The 24,123-nt window shown below is 39.1% G+C and overlaps 1 protein-coding gene across 3 annotated transcripts; it reads right to left on the bottom strand.

Annotated features, from left to right (window-relative positions):
* Window positions 1-4,673: 4,673 nt before the first annotated feature.
* Window positions 4,674-23,376, bottom strand: lsr (lipolysis stimulated lipoprotein receptor). Of its 3 annotated transcripts, none has more exons than XM_084943899.1 (14): window positions 23,264-23,376; window positions 21,231-21,269; window positions 21,050-21,089; window positions 19,174-20,654; window positions 17,672-18,001; window positions 14,502-14,621; window positions 14,153-14,209; window positions 13,040-13,186; window positions 11,745-11,933; window positions 11,477-11,530; window positions 10,258-10,374; window positions 7,998-8,298; window positions 5,522-5,972; window positions 4,674-5,321 (listed from the first exon to the last, which is right to left on the bottom strand). In XM_084943899.1, the coding sequence occupies exons 4-14, from the start codon at window positions 19,211-19,213 to the stop codon at window positions 5,286-5,288; spliced, it is 1,842 nt and encodes a 613-aa protein (XP_084800025.1). In that variant the 5' UTR covers window positions 19,214-20,654; window positions 21,050-21,089; window positions 21,231-21,269; window positions 23,264-23,376; the 3' UTR covers window positions 4,674-5,285. The 3 variants fall into 3 exon arrangements, with proteins under 3 accessions (XP_084800025.1, XP_084800026.1, XP_084800027.1); XM_084943900.1 differs by lacking the exon at window positions 23,264-23,376 and adding an exon at window positions 21,782-22,978; XM_084943901.1 differs by lacking the exon at window positions 14,153-14,209.
* Between the last annotated feature and the right edge of the window lie 747 nt (window positions 23,377-24,123).

Below are 24,123 nucleotides of genomic sequence, written 5' to 3' on the forward strand. Positions count from 1 at the left end.
CCATGTGTGGATTACCTCTGGCAAACCAGGTCTGGGCCACCAAAGGGCCGGCATTCTTTGCGGTATGTGGGCCATCTGTAGGTGGTGTGCAGCCACGGGCCAGTTGTAGACACACTGCTGGCCCTGTGCTGGCCCAGAACAGTTTCATCCTAATGTGTACCTTAATCAAGCCATGTAATAACAACATGTGCCAGAACATGCAAAACAGTGCAAAAGTAACATGCCGAAACTCTGTTCAGACAGTGAATGGACTGATTTTTATATAGCGCTTTTCTACTCACCCAGATTACTCAAAGTGCTCTATACAACATGCCATATTCACCCACTTCCGCTTAACTGAGTGCTTCCTAACTACATTCATACACGTTCACACTCTTGACATGCAGACTGGAGGAGCCAGGGATCGAACCACTAACCTTCCGATCAGTTTGTAACCTGCTCTACCACCTGAGATATGCATAAACAGTGGCGTCATTGCCAGACCTGGCACACATCTGGTTGACATACACTCTGCCAAAACACCAGTCAGTCAGAAGTGCCAGCTTGATGCCATATCTGGGCTAGACCTGTTTTCTATAGGCCTGGGCCACATAAACCAAGCCACAATCAAGCCAGATATGGCATGTCATCGCATAGACAGTGCCATCTATGCCAGGCCTGTCCCATATCTGGATGACATACGTCTTATCATGCCAGAAGTCAGCCAGCAGTGCCAACTTGATACCAGATCCTGGCCAGACCTGCTTGCTATGTGGGCACTAACACACACACAGACACAGTTACTTTACCAACTGACCCCTGAGCTCCTAAGTGTCCCGCAAACCTCATTCAGGGATCCACTCCTCTACTTCAATGTCACTCCCTGAAAGCTCACTGTTCTTACTTTCTGAGGACAGGAAGTGCACATTCCCTTGGTTTCCTTCCCTAAAAGGTATTACATAATTATGAGTAGATTGTAAAGTACAAAAACATTGACTATGATCATATAAATGCACACAAACACATCTCTACACACATATGCAAATGCATTATATTGCCTGAAAAAAATGGGCTAACTGCGCAGTGTTGCCTTGAGGCAACGAATGAAAATTAACAGTTTTACTCTATAAATAAATTTTAAAAAGTAGAACAAACAATCAAATATGCTTCTTAACATATTCATGCACTTATTTCACTATAAACATGTAAAATAGTGATCTTTATCTTGCCTCCTAATGGAGATGTCTCTCGTGTAGTGCAGCTTGCAGAAAGGGGTCCTCCCCCCAAAAAATGAAAGTCACACCACCTTCAACTCATCATTTTATTGGAAAGAGATGTGTCTGGTAGCATTATTTGAAAGAAGAAAAAAAAACAGTGTTTTTTTTTTTTTGAAGGGCCAGTGTAAGGCATGAAAATGTGGTTAGTTGCCTCAGGGCAACGCTATGCTGTAGAGGGTTAAGATATGGTAATATAGCAAAATCGCCAACATTACGATCACCAGAGCATAAAACAGGATAGGTCAACCTATCAGACAGGTCGCGAACAGGCCAACCACTGAGTCAAGTTGACTAAGCCACTGTAATAGGAGTGTCCTTGACATCCAAAGCGTCAGTGATAATCCCTCACAGCACAAGAAAGCATAGTCGAAACAGTAAGTGAACAAAAAGTTGCTCTACAAACTGTGTTGTCCTATCAACAGTGGGACCCCTGCTTCCCTTCCAGTTATGATGCTGCAAAAGACTGTGGCAAGTAAAGTAAAATGTAGTTATTACCACAGGAACAACAAAAAACAAAAACTTACAAAGCAACTTAAATGACTTAAATGATTGTAACTGTACTGCAACTGTATTCACATATATTCACAAACCAGCCAGCCTTATTTTATTTAGAGGAGTTGTGTCAGATGTGTAGCACGGATGATTGCTACTGTCTTTAGCTTTGATCATCTATCAGGACTCATAAAGACCAGATATTTACTGAATGATGTGTCCGAAGTGTCTAGTGTAACAAATATTACTAAACTGGTAGTGAAGTGGTATAAATGGAAATTAAAATTCAGAGTTTTCTCCACCGGAGCATTTTGTACATATAACAAACAATGCACATTAGCATCATTTGTTACTGCCATGTCAAGTGTGCCTGATGTGGGTGTAATATGAATATTCTGCTTATTGGATTTAGACAAAAATGCCAGCCAACTGCCTCTGGAAGACCTCTGGAGATACAGAACATAGGCAGAGCATGAAAAACATTTAAAACAGGCTACAAAACACTCACTTTTTCATAGATATGAGAAAGAATATCAAGATAATTTAAAACATGTAAAGTTACACATGTTAAAATGCACTAAGACCTAAAAAGAAAGCGGAAAAGTCAAAGTAAGTTGTGCACTTTCTGCATAGGAATTACATTTTGACCAATAAATTAGCCCACATGTTGTTTCTTGTGGGTTGTAATATATATACACGTTTTGTTTTCCTGGTTAGCAAATGTATGTTTTGTTCTTTTCTTACCTCCATTGTACCCATCTTTGTCACAGTACTTAAATAAACAAGCTATAACACATTTATATTGCGTGCTTTTACTAATATGCAGCGGCTCCATCTGATGAACTTGAACTGCTTCTCTTGAGATTACTGTGCATGTAACTGGTTTTCTCAAAGCTGGATCTCAGTATTGAAAAGAAACCATGAGTAGCATCACAACTGTAATATGGTTTGCAGTTTAAGTAGTTCTGTTTTGTGTATCCCAATTAAAGCAATGGTGGCAGATGTTTGAATATGGTTAAAAGTCTGCAGATAATTAAAAGTCTGAAAAGTGAGGATGTTTATTATATTGAATGAAAAACTTTACAATTTTACATATACATATGTATATATCTGTAAATTACTTCGTATTGCTCAATTAGCTGCTTGAGGCAAGCAGTCTCCATTGCGTCAGAAGAGTTTACTGATCTTACCTTAAAACTGTAATTCATGATTTTCTCTGGATTTAAGATTCCCTCACAGAGTTAAAAACAACAACAAAAAAACACCTTCACATTAGAATGTGCACTTCATCTTTCAGCTGTGTGGGGGTCCCCACAGCAGATTATCCATCTTATTCTATCCCTACCACCTGCTTTCTTAACTATCTCTCAAAAACACTCCACCTGAGCTGTCCCTCTGATATACTCATTTCTCACCCTGCCTATTGAGGTCACGTCCACTGAAAATCTTTGCATCCTTAACTCTGACACTGCCCTCAACCCCCTCAATCTTACCTGCACTCACTTCTTCACCTCTATTCACTGTGCGTTGGCTTTACTAACTGGCATCTTCACCATTCCCCCTGCCTCCCTCTCAGTCACATGTTAGGTATTCTCACTGTTTTAAAATACTTTTAAATTACCAAATCTGTAGAAAATGCAGCAGCTGAGTCACTGATAATGCAGTCACAGAGAGCTAATAATTGGGGGGAAAAAAGACAAGCAAAAAGCAAAAGCACCACAAACCCTACACAGAGGCTTTGGATCTTGTCTAACTTTAGCACCAAGTTGGAAGGCCTGGCAAAACTTGCATCAAAACACCACTTCTCATTCAGAGTGACAAATTGTTTACTTGTCAGAATTACATTTTCTCATTAAGTGATAAGAGACCAAATATGGCAACAAAGATTTCAACATGACTTCTTGCCGCAAGCACGTAACCACTCTGACATCTGACACTGTGATCAAAGGAGGATCATTTGCACAAACCTTGGCCACTGTAAACACCCTTAAGGAACCTCAGTGTGTTGCTGAACAGCTAGGAGGACGTAGTGTGAGGAGGATACATCACCCATGAAGTAGGGACAAACACAAAGTGGCAGAAATCCAGAAACCTGTAGAACAGGGAGATTATTTTATAGAATCTATTCAGGTGATCTGACATAAAAGTTGGTTCGGTCTTCTTACCTTTTACTCGTAGTGAAATCTTTTTTTAGGTGAAGGAGGCAAAGACTGCAGACCCCCAGCTTGCGTCACTTTAAGATCGGACAACTGAAACTTGACACTTTTCTTATGTTAAACCTATGGTATGCCCCTACAAGTCAGACATTCTAACTTATATTTAGCAACCGTCAGAGGAGCCACTGGCAACTGAAATAATACCATATCTGAAAGATGACGCAACACCTCTGAAATAAATCCTATCTTTATTAAGTCTACATTTCAATTATGTTGAGACAGCCAAGGAGGCAATGACTAAAGTCTGGATTATTATTCAACACTGTGATTTGTGATGTTTGAATAGGTCCCTCACACACACACTGGTATGATCTTAAATCATGTTTCTATATCTTTTTTTCTTTAAAAAAAAAAAAAAAGAAAATGATGGTTTTGTTTACACTGTACCTTTGCTTCTGTTTGTAGCAATATATCATAACAAATACAATGACAAAGAAGATAGTTTTTAACATTTCTTCTTTTAAAAGAGGGAGAAACCAAAATACTTATCCAGTACTAAATTCCCAATGGTACAAATAAATAATAATCTCGATTTGATCATCTCTTACTGAACAACAAGCAAGGTTGATCAAAGTCTTAACATTTCTAAATCTAATAGGAATTAATAATTGTTGGACAGAGAAAATGCTGCACTAAAACAGCATCACTGCTTCAGCATACTAACAAGATGGTGGCATCTAGTGGTGAAACACTTTTAGCTCAAACAATGTGGCCTGGCAAAAAGATCTTTATTTTAAAATTAGATTTCAACACATCAAAATGAATATTTGCAGTTTTAAGATGTTTTTCCAGATGCCTATGTACAACATACTGAAGGTTAAAATTGCAATTTAGTGTTAGAAAGTCTCTGGAGTATTTTGTTCAACGAGGAATCTAAAACGAGTGAACACAATAATACGACAAATAACAAAAAAGCTAGACAAATTCCTTTAAATGCACACAGATTCATATAAAAAAGTCACTTTACTTTTCACAAATGCAAAAACAACAGACATCCATAAAACTGCATTAATACCTGCATCAGCTAAATGAAACTATATAAAACTTCTGAATATGTTTAATTGTTGAGATGAGATATTTTTAACTATCTAAAAATAAAATTATGTACACTGTAAGGCACTTGTGGCAGCCAAAATATTGTGTACATGAAAAGGCAAACCTCTTCCATGTTAGAAAAGCATACAATCACATTTACTAATTATGACATTTTTAAATCAACATAACAAATTAGCAGTGCAATAAATATTTACAGTCGCTCTCTTGTTTTTTTAAAGATCAATGCTGCATCCTTGTTGTACTTTGTTCTCTTTAGGTTTTTATTTCACACAACCAGGCTCTCCCGACTCACAGCTCCATTCTGCAAAACAAGAAAACTCATTAACTCACCCAATAAACTAAAACAGACTCTCTTGATCAAAAACAAGCAATGTGTCATTGGCCCTGAAGATGTATTAATAGAGTAATTTCAGTATTGACTTTTGCCTTTTCATAAGAAGTAAGAACATAGATTATCATCAAACCAATACACTTACAGCAATCTCAACTTCTGTGACTCACCTTGCGGAGGTTGCTTTTCTTTTCATCTTCACTGTAAGGCGGTGGTGGTGGAGGCGGGTAGTCATTGTGCCGGCCAGGGTTTCCAGAGGGTGGGTTCACAGGTAGTGGAGGTGGCCCACGTGCCCCCCTCCCCCGATCTGAGCGGTCGCTCTCGCTGTCCAATCGCTCCTGGCTCCGCGCCCTCTGCTGCTCACCCATCCTCTTCCTCTCCATGGCTTCTCGTAGAAAACTGTCATCGTAATCCTCGCGCCCGCCCCTTGCACCACCACCATACCGGCGATCCCTCTCCAGATCCATTAGATCGTCACGACTGTGGCTGCGCCGTCCTGGGAGATCCCCGTAGGCTCCACCCTCTCCTCTCCGGCGATCGGGGGAGTAGTCACGACGTCTGCGGTCATCATAGTCACGATCATAGCCATTCCGTGCGCTGCTGCTCCACCCATCATCAGAGCTAAAGAAACACAAAACAGCACATTGAATTTGCTGAACTGTTTTCAGCTACTGTCGTGTTCCAAGTCTCACTTTAAAGTTCAGGTGATGTTTACAACCAAACATTGCATCTGTAATTGGTAACAGGTTAACTACTCATGATACTGAGACTCCACATGGCATGGAGGTTATGGTTCCCAAATGTCCGTAGGTCTTATCAACATTACATATAAATATCTTCTTTGCTCAAAAAAAAAAAAAAAAACTAAAGGAAAACTTTAGATCTGTATACAGAACTGGGTATACATACTAGACTGGATAATGTGCTAGGAGTGAAACAATACCAACCACATCGCTTGATGGAAATGACGATTATCAACCTACAGAGGGTTGAATTCAAACACACCCCAAAAAAGTTTTGTTTGTCCATTTTGTTGAAATTTCATTGTAGCAACACAAAATGGTACTCAGTAGTTTGTATGGTCCCCATGTGCTTGCATGTATGCCTGAGAATTTCAGGGCATGCTTCTAATGAGACTGATGGTGTCCTGGGGGATCTCGTCCCAGATCTGGACCAGGCCATCACTGAGCTCCTGGACAGTCTGGCGTGCAAAATGGTGGCGTCAAATGGATTGAAACATAATGTCACTGAGATGTTGAGGACGATGATCTTTGATTTTAGTCAGGCAAGTGTGGAGCCAGGCAATGGTATCAATTACTTAATTGTCCAGGAACTGTCTACATACGTTCGCCACATGAGGCCAGTATTTTTATACAGCAGGAGGAACCCTGACCAACTGCAAAAGTGTAGGGTCTGCCAGTGGGTCCAAGGATTTCATCCCGATACCTAATGGGAGTTGCCTTGCCTGTAGAGCTTGTGCATTCCTCCATGAATATGCCTCCCCTGACCATCATTGAGCCACCACCATCATGCCAAATCATGTTACAGACACCATAATGTCCTCCATGCCTTCTCCAGACCCCTTCACATCTCTCATATATGAAAAGAATTTAGGTGTTTATTTAAATATCAGCTTCCATATGAAATATATACATTACATCTCAAAGAACAAAGGAGCATGAAGGTACAAGGGTGCAGACCACAGAGCTGTCGGAATGCTACTACACAATCCCAGCAGAAGAGGTTACATGAAGAAGATGTGGGAATTATGGAATCTTCTATACCCGACATCTAGACTAACTGTGAAACAACTAGTAGTTCAGTGCAACATCTGGACGAGGCAACTGATATCACAACTAGAGATCAATGAGGTACAACACAAATGCTATGGACAGGGGTGGGGGGGAAGGACATCAAGTTTGAGATTGGGTACCAAGGCCCAACAACAATTAGTGCGCTGAAGGTGTTGAGTGCTGAGAACACGACAAAGAAATAAATTTTGAGCTTATGACTAACAGTGATGTCTGAAATCTCTGTGAAACTTTACTAAATGACTTGCTGCACACATCTTCGAACATCAAGCCGATGACGAAAGGTAAATGGTGTAATATGCTAATATGGATCCTTTCTTTAGTGAGCTTGCGTGGAAAGTACATGCATCACCGAAGATGTAAACCACAAAAAAAAAAAAAAAAAAACTAGGGCAAATTTGTCAGCTGCACTTTGTCATCGGGCTAAATTAGTTTACAATTCCCTTCACTCTGATGAAACACATTTGGAAATTACCTTGAGCCAAGGCTTAACTAGGCAGACATAGTTGATTGTTTGAACAAAAATGACACAAGACCTGCTAGAATTTCTGTGCCAAGATATCTAATTTATTCTTATATATTTAAGTTTGATAAAGTGATAACATTGTGATACTGAAAGGTTGCTGTTGAACTGACACTATGTGTGGGTGACTGAACATTTCAGTTAAACAATTTGCACATGTCTCTCCATGTATGTACATGGTTCATCTTTATACTAAGACAATTACTGTGAAACTTCAATGATGCTGCACATGGTACAGATTATGCTGAAAAAAACTCTGCTAAATGATGTGATGATGGCAACAAGGAGGTTACTCGAGAAACTAACACTCACCCTCTTCCTCCTCTGGAGTCTGGGCGGCGTTGTGGTGGGTAGTCGTCTCTGGGGTATCGCCGTCCAATATCGTCAAGATTGTCCATCGAGCGGGAACGTACGCGGTTCTCCATGTAACCTCCTCTTTGCTGCGGGTAATCATCACGGCGGCGGCCTTGCTGGGAAACGCTGCTGATGGTGCTCATAGCTTCATCATGGTCATACACTGTGGGGAGATGCGGCGGCTGGGAACGACCTCCGCGGTTTCGAGGCTCAGATCCACTACTGTCGTGCAAGGAACTGACTTCAGTCATGTTGTCCACTGAGACAGGAAAATTGAAAAAGAAATGCAGGTCAGAGGAAATAAAATTGAGTTTAGTAGAAGGATCAGAAAAGTAACAACATGAAAGCTCTGCAGCTATCAATGGGCCACAATCAGTAACAATTGTTGTAATTTATGTACTGTAATTGTCGGGCTATAAGCCGCTACTTTTTGCACAAGCTTTGAACCCTGCGGCTTTTAGTCAGGTGCGGCTTTTCTATGGATTGTCCATGATTTTTGTGATATTGTAAGAGGATTTGTTTTGTTTGTTCCGCTGTTGTACGGCACTACGTTGTAGTGTCCGTCCGCCAGGCAACGTAGTGCCGTACGAAGTAGCGCGAAAAACAAACTTCAAAGTAGCGCTACGCGTTCAGTGGGAGGCGTGGATGATGAGCGGCGATAAACTTGCGAAAAGCAAGTTATGCCCAACACCACCAGTGGATTCTGACAGCGTGGAAAAGTGTGAAAACATCCACGATCACCAACGGATTTCGAAGGGCTGGACTGCTGCATGATGGAGAGGAGGACACCGCCACGACCCTTCTGAGGGTGTTCAACTCTGACACTGACAACGAGGATTTGTTTGGTTTTGAAAGTGACAACGAAGGAGAGAAGCGGGGAGTGGATGACGAAGCCATCCTGAGCCTGTTCGTTTCCGACACTGGAGAAGAGGACTTTGGTGGTTTTAGTGCGCAGGAAGAAGAGAAAGATGGTGGTGAATGACTGACTTTTCTTCTTGTTAAAGCCGTGTCACTGCACCTGAGCCTAAAAGGTAGGCCGAATCTATTTTTCTGGTGTGCTGTAGGTTATTGTTATGTACTACATTTGTTACTCGTTTATGCAGCACAGTACATGTTTCGTACTTGTAATTACTGGTACTTGTACATATACCTAAAAAGTTATGCAAATATGTAACCATAACTTGTTTTTCAAAATATTAATAAAAGTGATGTGTCTCCAAACAGCCATCTCTTTCCTGACAATTCGCTTTGTGCATATTCTCTTACATATGATAAGTCAACATTGAAACACCTGCGGCTTTTAGTCAGGTGCGGCTAATGTATGTACAAAACAGGATTTTCCCCTGATTTTAGCTTGTGCGGCTAATATTCGGGTGCGCTTTGTAATCCGGAAAATACGGTAATTTTATTTTGTATTACTAAATGCAGTCAGTTTTCACGTTCATGACTGCAGAATGTTAAAATTTGTTCCTGTGACATATTGTTTTCTGGGTAACATTTAACAGCTACAAACCACAAGTGCGGAAAGTGGTAATGACAAATGAAACGTGAAACACATGACATCACATACTGGTTTTTCCCCATCACAACCACAATTCCAGAGTAAGACAAGCAGTCTCTCTCTGTCTGAGAGATATATATATATCTCTCTCTCTCTCTCTCTCTCTCTCTCTCTCTCTCATATATATATATATATATATATATATATATATATATATATATATACACATACATCTATCTCAGGAAGAGAGAAAATGGTCTTCTTAAATTATATGACCATTATATATTATCAGTCCACAAAAACTATTAGATAGGCAGCTATGTCAGTTTAGAGCAGAACTATTAGTATTTTAATTAATTAAAAAAACAAAGAATATTTACCATTTGGCTTAATTGTGTCAGACTCATGTCAGACAGAAAATCTTGGAGTTAATTTAGCATTTACATTTATCTGACTTTCAGTTGAATCTTGTTATCGATTACTGGCTTCAACAATCATAATCTACTGTATTATTTAACCAAATTGTGAGGACAAAAACCGAAGTTAAGATTTTTATCTGCAGTTATTTTTATGATTCATGTATTAATATATATTATCCCTGTTTAATAAAGATTACTGCACTTAAACCAAAATTCAACCAATCAATGTATATAGGACTTCCAGCTACAGAATCTAATATAGTCTGCCACACAGGAATAATAGGAAGCAATCAGTTACAGCGCTGATAGTTGCCAGGCCTGGATGGATCCATATTGGCAAGCTCCCTCTCCATATAGTAAATGGCACGCGTTGCGTTCCCGTCAGGGTCCACCTGGATTCGAAAACCACTGCGAGCTGAAGTGAGGAAAATAAGTTCAAATATAGTGAATGATTTCAGCTTCTTTCAATATTTGCATACTCTTATCAAAACCATCAAAAAATGCTTTCATATTTGTGACAAGTTGAAATCCCTTTATTGCACAGGCTTGTCATACATTGTTTTTTTTTTCTTTCATGTGCGCTGCTTTGTTTATGAGAAGCTGTAAATTATTGAGATTTGATTAAGAGTATAATCAACAAAGATGTTTTGTTTACAAAACTTTTTTACCAAAAGTGATATTTTTTTTCTGGGTGAAGAAACACCAGAGTCAGCATGATGCTATTAGAGGAACTAAGAGAACTATAAAATCTTTAGAATTTTGTCAGTATTGCAACATTAGAGTAAATATAAGCTTTGACAGCACAATTCTGCTCTCAGCGCATGGAAAACAAAATTATTTGCATTAGATACAATTCACTGCTAATCTTTATTTTACATATAACTTTATGTATAAAGACAGTCATGCAACAGTGAGACCTGAACGAAGTAGATGAAGCATACTGGCCTAGCAACATGCTAAGCTAATATGCATCAAAAGGTGTTCTACAGATTTAAAGTGGTGTTAAGATATTTGAGCTCTTCCAAAAGTACATGCATAAAATCCTAAAATATAATAAAATGTTTAATAAATGTATATAACAAAATCAAATTATCAATTTTACATTTAAAAGAGAACTTCAAACACAAATATCCACGTATATAAAAAAAATGTGAACAGACTAAGCAGCTGTGTCACACAAATACAGTTTTTTTTTTAAATGCACACATACATTGTGGGTGGAATCCGACTAGTTATGTGAACATAACCACATCAAAGTAAGATGAGAGTAAGAATGCAAAGAATCAGTTTTAGGTGAGGTGAGGTTTTAAATGTATCTTCTCACTTTAAATTTGGTTTATATTCATAATTTACCACGTCAAGTGAGGGAATTCCTCAAATCTGAGAGATAATACTGATAAGAAAGAAATACCCCACCCACATAAACAAAAAAAAACATTCACACCGCAGTGTACTGTACACCTGTTTGGGTGTGGGTGGGTTAATTCCTCCCCCCAACACACACACACTCTACTCACTGTTGTCCCCTCGGTCTTGCTCACGTAGCAAAGGTACCTGGGAGCCGTGTCCCACTACATAGAGAACAAAAACAAAGCAAATTTGAACAAGCACTCCACAAAGCTAATCTCTGCACAAAGTAAAAACCTCTGCGTTGTTATTATGAAACTCATATTCAACAGTTAACTGAATTTTCCTACTCATGGCTGCAGAAGTACAACACATTATGAAAACTGCAACAGAAAGTAATCATTGTGAACTTTCAGGTTTGTAATTTGTATCACCTACCTGAGCTAGCACCATCATATTCATGACCGTAACCACTCTGAGGCAGCTGGGCTCCAACCCCATTAGGTACAGGAAGTAGAGGCATACCAGGCTGCATGTATGGTGGCTGACCATACATACTCTGAGCATAGAGGGTGGAAGCATATTGATTCCCCATACCTTTCTTTACTGCTTTTCCTGCCTCATACACTGCAAGACAATGGAACAGAGTTGGTTTTAAGCATGTTGGTGAAAGATGACATCAACTGCTGGAGACTGTAAAATTATTAGCAGTTTAAAATTTGTGATTTTTCGGTTGAGAGTTAAAACAGAACAGATAACAGTTTACTGTCTTTCCATTAAATAAATAGAGGTATTCTGTTAACCCTTTTAGGAAATACCCCAACTTCCCATTGAGTCAGTGTACTTTAAAAACCATGCCCACTGGAGGGGAAAACAGTCTGGCTGACAAACATGCAAATGAGGGCTGAAACAGTAATGCATTACCTTAAACTTGTTTTAAAAAAAAAAATCTAAAAGAAAATGACTTTTCCAGTTGAGTATTTCAGTACCTGAAGTCCAGTTAGCTTTTAAAATATGTTAACAAGATGATGCTGTTGGCTGAGCATTACACGCACTCTACTAAAAGAGAAGTCAAAATGTTTCCTCTGTTTGATTTATTAGTATAGGCTCCCACCACAAAATAAGCTCACAGTCATTTTCTTTTCTCTCTTTTTTAATTTTTTTTTCTTTTGCTAACAGGCAAAATTGACTAGGAGGCACCCCCAAAACCTTTCCCCTCCAGTTTGTTCAGGGTTGTCTCGATAGGAAACCAAACTAAAGTTAACCGTTTCCTGGCTTTAGGATCATATTTACATTTTAAACATAGTTATGGAAATTTAATTAATAAAGCCTCTGGGGGTCAGGCTTCCTGCAATAAATTTAAAGCTGAATGCTCATCCACTTCCCACCATCTAACTGTGTGTAATGTGTGTGAAACAGACATAGTGAAAACAAGTGACATAAAATCACTGTTACTAAAACAATGTGACCAATACATCAATGAAAAAAATTCAACCCCCCCCCCCCCCCCCCCCTCAAAAAAAAAAGACCCACACACAAATTTGTGCAAGCTGGCGTACAAGAACTCTCCCTATAGTGAATGGTACGCTGTACTATTAAAATTATGATCTCAAAATGCACTGATACTCAATGGAACAGACGCATTTGAGTCTAAAATGGGATTAAACAGTAATAATAAATGTGGTTAAAGTTAGTTATGCACAATTTTATTGGCTTTTCCGTTTGATACTTACATGCTCGTGGACAGCAGCAGCGATCCGGGCAGCAGGGGCAACTGACATAACAGCAGCAGGTGTGTGGACAACACTGGCACCAGCAAATCCCAATCAAGAGGACCAGCAGAAAGAAGCCAAGGACCACCAAAACAACCAGGAGCCAGTCTGCAAAAGACCAACAATTAAATGCATTTATTTAAAGATTTAAGATTTGACATTTCTTCTTCAATTGCTGACATAGTCCAGGAGAAAAAAAAAACACATGAAATTCATGTGAACCTGAACTACAGCTACAGTGGTCCACATTTCCTTTATTTGTGTATTACATCAACAACAGAAAACACTTATACTGTATATGTAAATGCATCTTAACAATAACAGTCATAACAGACGTGACAGTTCCACAAGATAAGACTTACATGCCATTTTTGTCATTTACATAAACAACACATGTTGGCAACCATGGTGACTTTTAAAAGGTTTAAACCGATAAAGCCGGTTCACAAGTCTATGCATGCAGCTAATAAAAAAAACAACAGAGAAGAAAGACACTGTATATTGAAATGAATCAACTAAAATGCAAACTGTTAGCAGTGTGAAAAACATAGGGCTGTGTACACAGAAAAGGGAATGAGGGCTGAATGTACTTTGGTAACAGGCTGCCTGTACCCACACTGAAAGTTAGATATGCAAACATGTGAATTGAGTCACACTAAAGAAAGAAACAAAGGCAGATAACAGCATAATGGGATATTAAGGATGCCAGTAAACAGCAAGTAAAGCAGAGCAGTGCATAAACCTATATTTCTACCCACAACATGATGTCTGACCCTTAAATATAGCAGCCTGTTTTCAAATTGAGTCACAGTTTCTATCTATATGTAAAGGCACTTCTGGAGTGTGACCTTAAAAGGAATTTATCATGTGTCAGATAATTTTTTCTAGCAAAATGAGTCAAGAGTGGTTATGTTTTTAAAAAAAGCACACAAGCCAATTGTACTCCTGCAAGAAATTACTCATTACTCCAACCTCATTGTTACGCTCCTGTTCTTTAAGGTTAAACCTGATAGTTCATACGCCTCTACTGTGGGACTGAAACGTGACTGAGCTATATCAAGAGGCTTGTACTACCTTCCATTACCAGTAAGTCAATGCCAGGCAGGAGGTCAGTAGAATTTGACTTTCTCTCTGTGAAAGAAAGACAAAGCCACAATTATTTTTATGTGGTCTGCTTTTGTTACCTGCAACCTGTGACTCTAAAAACCCTTTAAGAACTCAACCTGTGATAAATACCCTCCTATACTTTCAGCCACTTGAAAAATCTGTCACGTCAATGGTTTTGTGCATTTGTTCTCAAATATTCTAATGTGTAAGCACAAGATTGTGGGTGGGGGGAAAGAAATTGAAAGCAAAACGAAGAAGTGTCTGCATAGAGTACACCTGTACCTGAATGCAGTGGCTATAAATGGAATTAACTTACCCAGTACAAGGAGCTCTGTGTAGTCTTCACTATTTCCTGTAACATCTTGAGAAGAGATGACAGAACAGAAGTAGACACCACTGTCTCCCCATGCAGTCTGTGCGATATTCAGGTCTGCATCTATGGGTAACAATTAATATTAGTACATTTTTTTGTCATTGTTTTTCGATAGTTGTTATTCAAAAACTGTGGGTCTACCAGATGACCCTCAAATACATGAACTACTACCAAATTCACTACCAAACACTACCAAATTCAAGCTGACCCTCAAGAGGTATGTGGTTTAATTGACTCAGTCAAATCAATTAAAACATTAGAATTTTTTTTTTTACTTTTTTTAAACCACTGAATATTTTTTAAGACTCCATTGCTCATTTTGAAGGCCCCAGCAAGTCAGGTATCCAGCTATGACTAAGCACTCAACTGGTCGTGGCACAGGGCACGTGCAGGGCAGCTGGGTTGGTTCTGCTCGTGGGTTCTTTCTTTTAAAAGGAAGTTTTTCACTTGTTATCAGGTAGTTGCCCAAAGAGGATTGTCTGTTTCTTAGGGTTTTCTTCTGAATAGTGTGGGGTCTTTATCTTGGAGTTAACAGTACCTTGAGTTGCCTTGTGATTTATTGCAATATAAATAAACCTGAACTGAAATGAATTCATATCCATCACCTTACTGTGATTTTTTTCTAGAATTATATCTACTCAGTGCCCATCATACTTCAGCACACTCTAACGTACAGCAAATAAACAGTACAGCTACAGACTATTGTTATTAGCAATTCATTACCCTGAGATTTATCAAAAAAAAGAGCAGCAACCTAGCAGCACTGTTCAACTTATGAGAAAATGAGTGAGCCCATCAAAAATACCCATGTTTCAAATCAGTTTGAAAACAAACAAACAAACAAACAAACAAACAAACAATTGGACTGAAATATGCCATCCCTTTTGTATTGAAAATAAGAGTGAAATAGATCTTTGACAAAGACACCGATTCTGTTCATAATTTTTATGGACAGTATTTCTAGGCAAAGCCAAGTGGTGCAAGGCTTTCAGTTGGGTGGTCTCAGGATCTCATCTCTGCTTTTTGCGGATGATGTGGGTTTGTTGGCCTCCAGCTCGCCTTGGAATGGTTCACAGCATCAGCATCTCCAAATCTGAGGCCATGGTCCTCAGCCAGAAAATTGGTGGAGTACCCACTCCGGGTCAGGGACGAGTTCCTGCCCCAAGTGGATGAGTTTAAGTATCTCGGGGTCTTGTTCACAAGTGACGAAAGAAGGGAGTGGGAGCTCGACAAACAGATTGGTGCGGCAGCTGCAGTGATGCGGACACTGTACCAGTCTGTTGTGGTGAAGCGAGAGCTGAGTGTAAAAGTGAAGCTCTCAATTTACCGGTCGATCTATGTCCCTACCCTCACCTATGGTCACGAGCTGTGGGTAGTGACCGAAAGAACAAAATCGCGGCAGAAATGGGCTTCCTCCAAAGGGTGACTGGCCTCTCCCTTAGAGATAGAGTGAGATGTTCAGCCATCCGGGAGAGGCTCAGGGTAGAGACGCTCCTCCTCCATTGAAAGGAGCCAGTTGAGGTGGTTCGGGCATCTGACAAGGATGCCTCCTGGGTGAGGTGTTCCAGGCATGTCCCACCGGGAGGAGACCCTGGGGCAGACCCAGGACACGCTGGAAAGATTATATCTCTCTGCTGGCCTCGGATTGCCTGGGTGTTCCCCTGGAAAAAAAATGGAGGAGGTGGCTGGGGAGAGGGAGGTCTGGGCTTCTCTGCTTGGGCTGCTGCCCCCGCGACCCGGCCCCGGATAAGCGGAAGAAAATGGATGGAGGGATGGATAGACAGATAGATCTTTGAATAGTAAGACTTAAGACTACAGAACAGTAAGATTCTTTACATTAGTATTCTTTCTTTTCTCATACAAATTCAGTACATCTGAACAGAACATATAATAGAAAAAAGTGATATATAGCTCTCATGTAATGTGAAACTAGGGCTGTTCGATATAACGATATATATCGGATGACGATATAAAAACATCTATGTTTCATTTTACGCTATATTTTGCAACACCACGAAACAAATGAAACGTTTATGTTTCATCGTTTTGATGGTCACTGTAGTGGCTATATTGATTTCTTATAGTTCTCTCTTTCTCTTATATTTAATTTAAACACACTACGGATGGACAAGCGCCTGTTTTTATGCTTTGTCATTAGCAACAACGATGGTAAAACCATTGCGTGTCCGCTTGTTTATTTTCCACATACACCTTTCACAATAAAGCTCAAGATCCTGTTGAGACTTTTCAAAATAAACTGAATCACGTGAAAGAGTATGCAGAGTATTTACGGATGAGAAGGAAAAAAGAGCCGCCAGATGCTAAAAAATAAACCTTAGACTCAAACGTTAGAACAGGCTTTTCCCTGCAGCACGCCGTGTAATAAATACTCAAAGAAAACGGCGGCCGTTACAACTTATGTCTAAAAATATATCGTTTCATGCATCGGTTCAAACACTCGACTCCAGGTACATGACACCCAGCTGGAAACACTTCACGAGTCGAGCTGCCCGCGATTCACAGAATTTACAGAAAATGTTAATTTTTTTGTGCTTTATATCGTTATCGGGACGATAGATGTCTTATATTGGGATATGAGATTTTGGTCATATCGCACAGCCCTATGTGAAACTACTGCAGAGACAGGCAATTTATTTTCTCAGGTGGCTAAATGAGAACCTGGCACTGTTGTGAAGGGTCCCCACCATTAAACTGAACTCAATTCTGCTCAATATTAATTCAATCTTTTTAAATGTTATTGGTATGGCCTTCCACAACAGACCCAATTTCTCTTGTGGCCCCTTAGGAAAATTAAATGTACACCCTCGCAGTGTTTACGCATTTTCCAGATTAATTACAACAGAAGAAGGAATTACTGACAGACATCTTGATTCATGCTCAAGCATCCGGGTAAGGAAATCCCAAAATGTTGAGCTGTTTATCTGCATGTAGCGTTTTAAGTGGAAGAAATATTTCATCACTCATCCAAGTTTTCAAAATGCTATGTCCAGATGAACAGCATCAACATTTTGGTACTGCTTACAGACTAACATGTCGTGCCAAGGCTGTTACATATCTTAATAGGATTTCAGTGTATTAATTAACCAACTTACTGCCGATTATGCTGATCTTGCGCTCCTGGTACTCAGGGCCAAGGGTAACTGCAGTGCCTTGCTTGGAGGCCACTATTCGCACTGTCCTCTGGTTGTCTGCACACTCAATGGTGGGGTTATAGTTGGGGTTGTTTTGAGACAGAATGTTGTCTGCACTGCTGGGATTGAGTGCAGCCTGAACCGGGTCCCGACAGTAAGACTTATACTTCCACGTTACAATAGGGAGCTGAGTGGCCGTTGTCTGATACTGACAGGTAAGGGTGACAGGCTGGAAGAGAATGACGACATACCTCTTGGTAGGACATTGAACTGATACACCCATAGTGGATTCTAGAAAGAAAACAAAAATATAAGTTAACAATGAAGATTGACACAAATTATGTATTATTGCTGTGATTATCATGATCATGTTTCTGACATTTAAAAAAAGGCATCCTACATCCTCTAGTATTCCCCAAAGGCATGGCAGGAGCCAAACACCATTTCTTCACTTCTAGTATCACCGAGAGTACATGTAATGAGTCACCTCATCTGTAATGAGTCTGGCTGCATGAGCTCCAACCACTACAGCTTTAGATTATGATGGCACAGAACTACAATTAAAGGAAGTTTTGAACTCTATGTCATGTCTTTACAGTTAGTCAAAAAAAAACAAATACTTTTTTATCCAAGTATGTGATACTTGAAGATGTTGACTAGTTAGTGATAGTGACATTATAATTCAACACACAATCTGCAGGTTTACTATATACAGCCCTAAGTAAGGCCCGTATGCAGCCCTCAACAAGCCTTAAATCTATAACTCACCACACATGAGTTATAGTGGAAGTTTTTGTTTATAAGTATGCAACATCATACAAAAACTACTCAGCTCCCTCCGCTTTCATCTGCATTTCTACTGCACTTAATTATGAGTTATATTATTTTATCCAAAGGCTATGCGTTGGATACCAATTCGGCTTCCTCTCAATCAAATTCAGTTCCCCAATATTTAAAGTTTACAAATAAAACCAACACCAACCCACAAGGCTTCAAAAAGGTGTATTTAGCAAAAAAAACAAAAAAAAAAACCAAAACTTTTCTACCCGTTTTTTCAACTAAAAGTTTGTTTTTTGTAAATATGTCGAATAATAACAATATCAGTAATAATAATAATAACAAAATAATTACTTTGAAAATAGGATTCATAAATTGTTTTATTCATATTAATCTATTTTTTATTTTATTTTTGTTTGTCTGCGAGTGCATTATATTAAAAACTACTGAGAAGAAAGAGCCATTTTAATTTTATGTCCCAACAGGTTGTCTCAAAATCCTTGTTGTCAATTTTTAAAAAACGTTTTTCCCCAAAACACAAACGTTAAAAGACCTCAAGCCATCAGTACAAGAAAAATACCCACAAAAAGTTATAATTTTGGAAAAGCTAGAGTATTTAGAAAGGCGGTTTGTATATCAAAGTTTTCCCGGCCCCCACCCTGTTTGACAAATACAGGCCAACTTACCTGTCGCCATTAGAGCGGCGAAGATTATCGTCCAGAACATGTTTAATCTTGCTTCCTCGCGGTCTCGGTAGACTTAAGTATTTTTAATTCGTAAAATATACAAACAAAAACGTATTCAGGTACATGTAATTTTCCTCAGACAGATAGTAACACCTCCATTTTGCGTCTTTGTGTGTTGTAGACTTGGGAGGACCCGAACGCCCCGCAGGTGTATGCCGAGAGACAGGTTGCGAAAAACGGGGACGTGTGTAAGTCGTTGTTTTACAGGTGGTTGCTGAATTTTTCGGTTGACGGCGCATTAATTTCGCTACAGAAACCTAGTCGTGAGAAATGGCCAAGTTTTTATTTTTTAAAAAAGGCGTTTTCTTTACGTCTTTGCCCATTTTGCGTTCGCTAAAGTGACATTTTAACCAGGAAGTACGCTACGTGTTTTACCCACCGTCTAGATGGTACAGTCTAGAAACTGATAAACGACATGAAAGCGCTGTTTGTTAATTTTAAATCCAAGTTGTGGGAGAGAGAGAGCGTGACCTATTTCGTGGGGGCGGGCGCTTTTTATGTGATTTAGAACATTAAAATTAGCTTAATAGTATGAAAAGAAAAACAAACAAACAAAAGTCTAGTTTCTACACTACCATTGTACAGAACTTTAACTTTACTGCTTGGGAATAGACCTATAAATGTCAGAAGTGACTGCTTACAAGTGACTTCATTTTGAAGGCTCAGCTCTTATCTTGACTTCATTGTTCCCTGTTTTTCAACACTTTGCTTTCACAGTCCAGGTTTTGCTTGTGGATCAGAGAGCTTCTATACATATAATAAGACTAAAGTCTTATCAGACCGTGGGAATCTTGAAATTTGATTTACCAGGTTTAACTGAAAGAGACCATAAATTGAAGATGTTTGTCTTTATGGCGTTCTGACAAAAAAATAACATTTCATATAACTGTCCATTAAAAGTTTTTTAAGCAAAAATATAGGTATGGGAACAAAATACACTACATCTGCCACAGTGAAATGGCAGCACTGATCCTGCAAGCCCTAGCAGCTGAGGGATTTCCCATGATGTACACTCTTCTGATTATTAACTGAGCACATTATATTCTGTTCCAGTGTCTGTTATGAAAAAGAACATGAACCATATGCAGCTTGATATGCAGATGTGTTTATAATTAAGGCCAGATATGTAGATGCGTTTCAAACATAATTATTTGCTGTCAAGTAAAGCTGAAGTCTGATAAGCCAAATAAGCATGAAGGTGATTTACAGAAAAATAACCAGTTATTATGGAAATTGTTTTTCTAAAAAAAAGTTGACTTCTTTGGGCTTAAGCATATGCAATAAAACACATCCTATTTAGCCATTTTGCTGTTAAAAAGTTAAAAACATTTTAAGACAGAAAGTAAGTATCTATGAGTAAAAAAAATGATGTTTCAGCACGATGTTTCATGCTGAGGGATAAATGTTGAAGATCCAAAGTCCTGTTTGAAAAAAGAGAGAAGTGTGTTAAGTGAAAATGCATTTAGCCAAAAAAAAAAAAGAACCACAAAACAGTCTGCTTGTAGCCCCTTTCCATTTTTTCAATATTTGAACTAAAAATATTCTCCAATTCAAGATTTACTGGGACTGAGAATTTGTGTTGTTTTTTTTTTCAAATATATCACAAAGCTTTTCTTACAGCACTAAAGGGAAAGAATAAAATCATCTATTTTAAGATAGGGGAACTGTATTAAAATGTATAATGGATTAAATGGTGTGAAATATTTTTGGGGGGTTGGTCTATAGCTTTAGTCATTCATGAACTTATTCAAGGGACCTGATATAAGGAAGTTGTGTTTCTAAGATGAAAGTTTTGTTAAAATAAAATCACACTTACTCAGAAGATCACAGTGATCCAATCGCAATCAGGAAGAGAACTATGAAATAAAAGAAGAAAAAAAAACCTACAGACTGCTGTTGTTCAGTCAAGGTCAGCAAAACCCGGCTCTTGGCAATTTAACTTCATTGTTAAGTGACTATTGTATATGTCATAGGTTAGTATCATAATTTATACAAACCAGCCATTAAAATCAATCCAGTAGGTCCACGGCCAGGATCTGAAAAGACAAATTAAGATTGAATCAGGAATTTAAGTGTCTTATCTTCTTTTCTTTTTTTTTAAAAATGTACCTTCATCTTTAATGTATTAATACATTTACATCAATACAGAAATTTACTATTACACATATGTACAGTACTCAAGTAATTTATTGGATCATCACCCAGTGTAAGGTTTATGCTGCAGCTGCAGTAACTTAACAGTATTGATTATTATTAAATAAATTACATAAATATATTTAATGCTAAAATATAATTATTGTTGTTATCCATTATGTCAAAGAAGTATAACAGGAATGACTATTTGGCCATCGGGTCCCCAGCTGTTCGTGTCCGCATTAGAGTGTAAAGTAGCTTTTTTTACCCAGTGCATGGCACTGTGCGACAAATATGTCGTCACATCTGCTGGCATGCACCTCTTGATTTTTGTAACCTGACATGAGCTACTATCGTGTTTGCTTTTAACACCACTTTAATGATATACACCATACTCCCCAAAGTATCCACTCACCGATCCAAATCATTGAATTCAGGTGTTCCAATCACTTCTGTGGGCACCAGTGTAAAAAAGCCACCTAGTCATGTAGACTGAATGACAGGATCCCACCTGTGCAACAAGTCCAGCCATGAAATTTCCTTGCTACTAAATATTACACAGTCATCTAGTGGTGGTATTATAACAAAGTGGAAGTGAAGGCAGATGAGTGAAAACTTTTGGTGATATAGTCTATTAGTACAGAAGTTTAGAGATTCACAAATTATACAGAGGGAGAGCTTACGACAGTTTGAAAACGTGAGACTCTGTGGGTTGAAAAATACTTAAAAAAGAAAACACCCTGCAATGTCTTTGCCTCCAGAAAGGCTGATCTATTCAAACTGTTGTAGCATCTAATTCTGTATAATCTTGGAATTAAGTTTCTGTATTGATATATAATTGAAATTGAAAAATGACACAATAATAGATTCACGTTATCTGCCAAGTTGCAGCAAGGTTAGAAAACTGAGAGGTGAAGGACCAGCAGAAAGGACACCAAAGCGTGACTCGGGTCAGCAGATATAACTTCACTTTGAGAGTGTGTCACTGTATGTGAGGGTATATCGAGCCCTTTATACCCAGAGCGCAGGATTGCTACAAACTGTTTCACCATATAAACATGAAACATATCATCATATAACTAAGCCTCTGTCATAATTAAGATACTCTTAGTTTGCCAAGTGTATAAAAGCGCGCATTGGTGTATTTTTTTTTCTTCCCCAGCTGTAATATATTGTTACATTCATAATCTCACCCACTAAAGCAGTTTAATTATTAGCTGTATTTTGACAAACATTTAACTTCGGCTTTTATTACAGATTCAACAAATAGAGGTTGCTCGTTTGTGCTCAATGTGTGCACATTTCCGGGGGAAACTCCGTTCGGACCATTTCTGCTGTTTATTCAAAATACCAGTTTTGCAAGAAATAAGTGGGGCTCGGCTATAACATGGGTTAACCGCGACTGCGCTCACAAGCTTTCCAGTTCGTCAGTGACGCGTTCCTTTCTGATCATCTGCCCTCTGTTTCTGAATAAAAAGTCACTCCTAGAAGCATCTAACACAACTACAAACTACTCCAAACTTTGGAAATCACGGCAGCGTAAATATTTCCCCCTTGAAAGGGAAAGTCCTATAAGTGCGTGCTTTTTGGACTACTCAAACGCCCCCTTTCAAAACAAAACTTCGCTGTTCCTTTACTTCCGGTTATGACTTCTTCTACGAATCGTGTTGATGTGGAGGTTTTGTCCAGCGACATCTATCATTCTATTAAAGAAATACTGCAACGACCGCACTCGCTGTGCCAAAAAGGGATTTCTGATATTTGCCCAAATGATTGCCGGTATTTAAATAGTTGTATGCATGTATGTATGGCTTATGTAGCGACTAACAAAGGGTGGCAGGACGGATTACAAGTTTTACAGCCTCACTATTATTTATGTGCACTGCTGCCCTCTTACATTCACTGTCTGGATCGGTAGCGCTGCTGCTCTCCAACTTGATGGGACGTGGGGCCCGGGCTCTCAGGGAGGAACAGCTGGGATGTCAGACGGTGGGTTTATGTGGTTGGCTCAAAGTTCGAGGATCCAAGCGGTGGGATAATGGCAACCTAATAAAAATCTGTTAATCGGGCTGACAGGCTTGTAAACGCGCGCACCGGGTGGCCACTTCCTGAAATGCGAGTGAGTGCGCGCCTTTTCTTTTTGAAGTTTGCGATTATGGGATTGGGGCGATCTCGGGGTACGTAACGTGGGCGTAATTCTTCTCTCGCCCTCTCTCTCACTTTTAAATATATTTGTATAACAAAAATATTAATCATCACAGAAAGGCGGATCGCCAAAAAACGGCGTTACATTTTTCAGTAGCAAAACTGACCTTTAAGTACCCGCTGCAAAACTGCGCAGTTATGAATTTGTCGGATGTTGTTGACTCGCAAATCTACGATTTGAGACCAGGAGGAGACAAACCCAGTCTCAGTGAACTACGAGTGCGGCACGGAAAAATCGGAGGGTTGCGTCACCAAGAATGTTAAATCTGCAGTTCAATAATCAAATATGAGGATCCATCGGCTTTGGCAGACCCACTGGGAATAAATACATTATGTGAAATGATATTAATACGCAATATAATGTGCTAAATCATACAAAATTATAAGGCTTTACCACTAGGAATGAGCCCACATCCGCTAATACTGATTTAACATGCCGTTATCTACTTTAACTCCTACTCTAACATCCCAGCCTGTAGTGGATACCGCCACTAGTTTCAGTTCCATCACAATATTGTGATGTTCTCAGTAGTCCTTGTTGTGCTATCCAGC

This window comes from Perissodus microlepis, chromosome 11 (assembly GCF_051167445.1).
Source record: "Perissodus microlepis isolate ML-2025 ecotype Zambia chromosome 11, ASM5116744v1, whole genome shotgun sequence".
In the NCBI taxonomy this organism is placed as follows: domain Eukaryota; kingdom Metazoa; phylum Chordata; class Actinopteri; order Cichliformes; family Cichlidae; genus Perissodus; species Perissodus microlepis.

Coding starts and splice junctions, on each gene's coding strand:
- lsr (XM_084943899.1), bottom strand. CDS start 19,213: ATGTTCTGGACGATAATCTTCGCCGCTCTAATGGCGACAG. Junction 14,622..17,671: donor CAAGATCAGCATAATCGGCA/GTAAGTTGGTTA, acceptor TGTTACCCATAG/ATGCAGACCTGAATATCGCA. Junction 10,375..11,476: donor GCAAGACCGAGGGGACAACA/GTGAGTAGAGTG, acceptor TCCTCACTTCAG/CTCGCAGTGGTTTTCGAATC.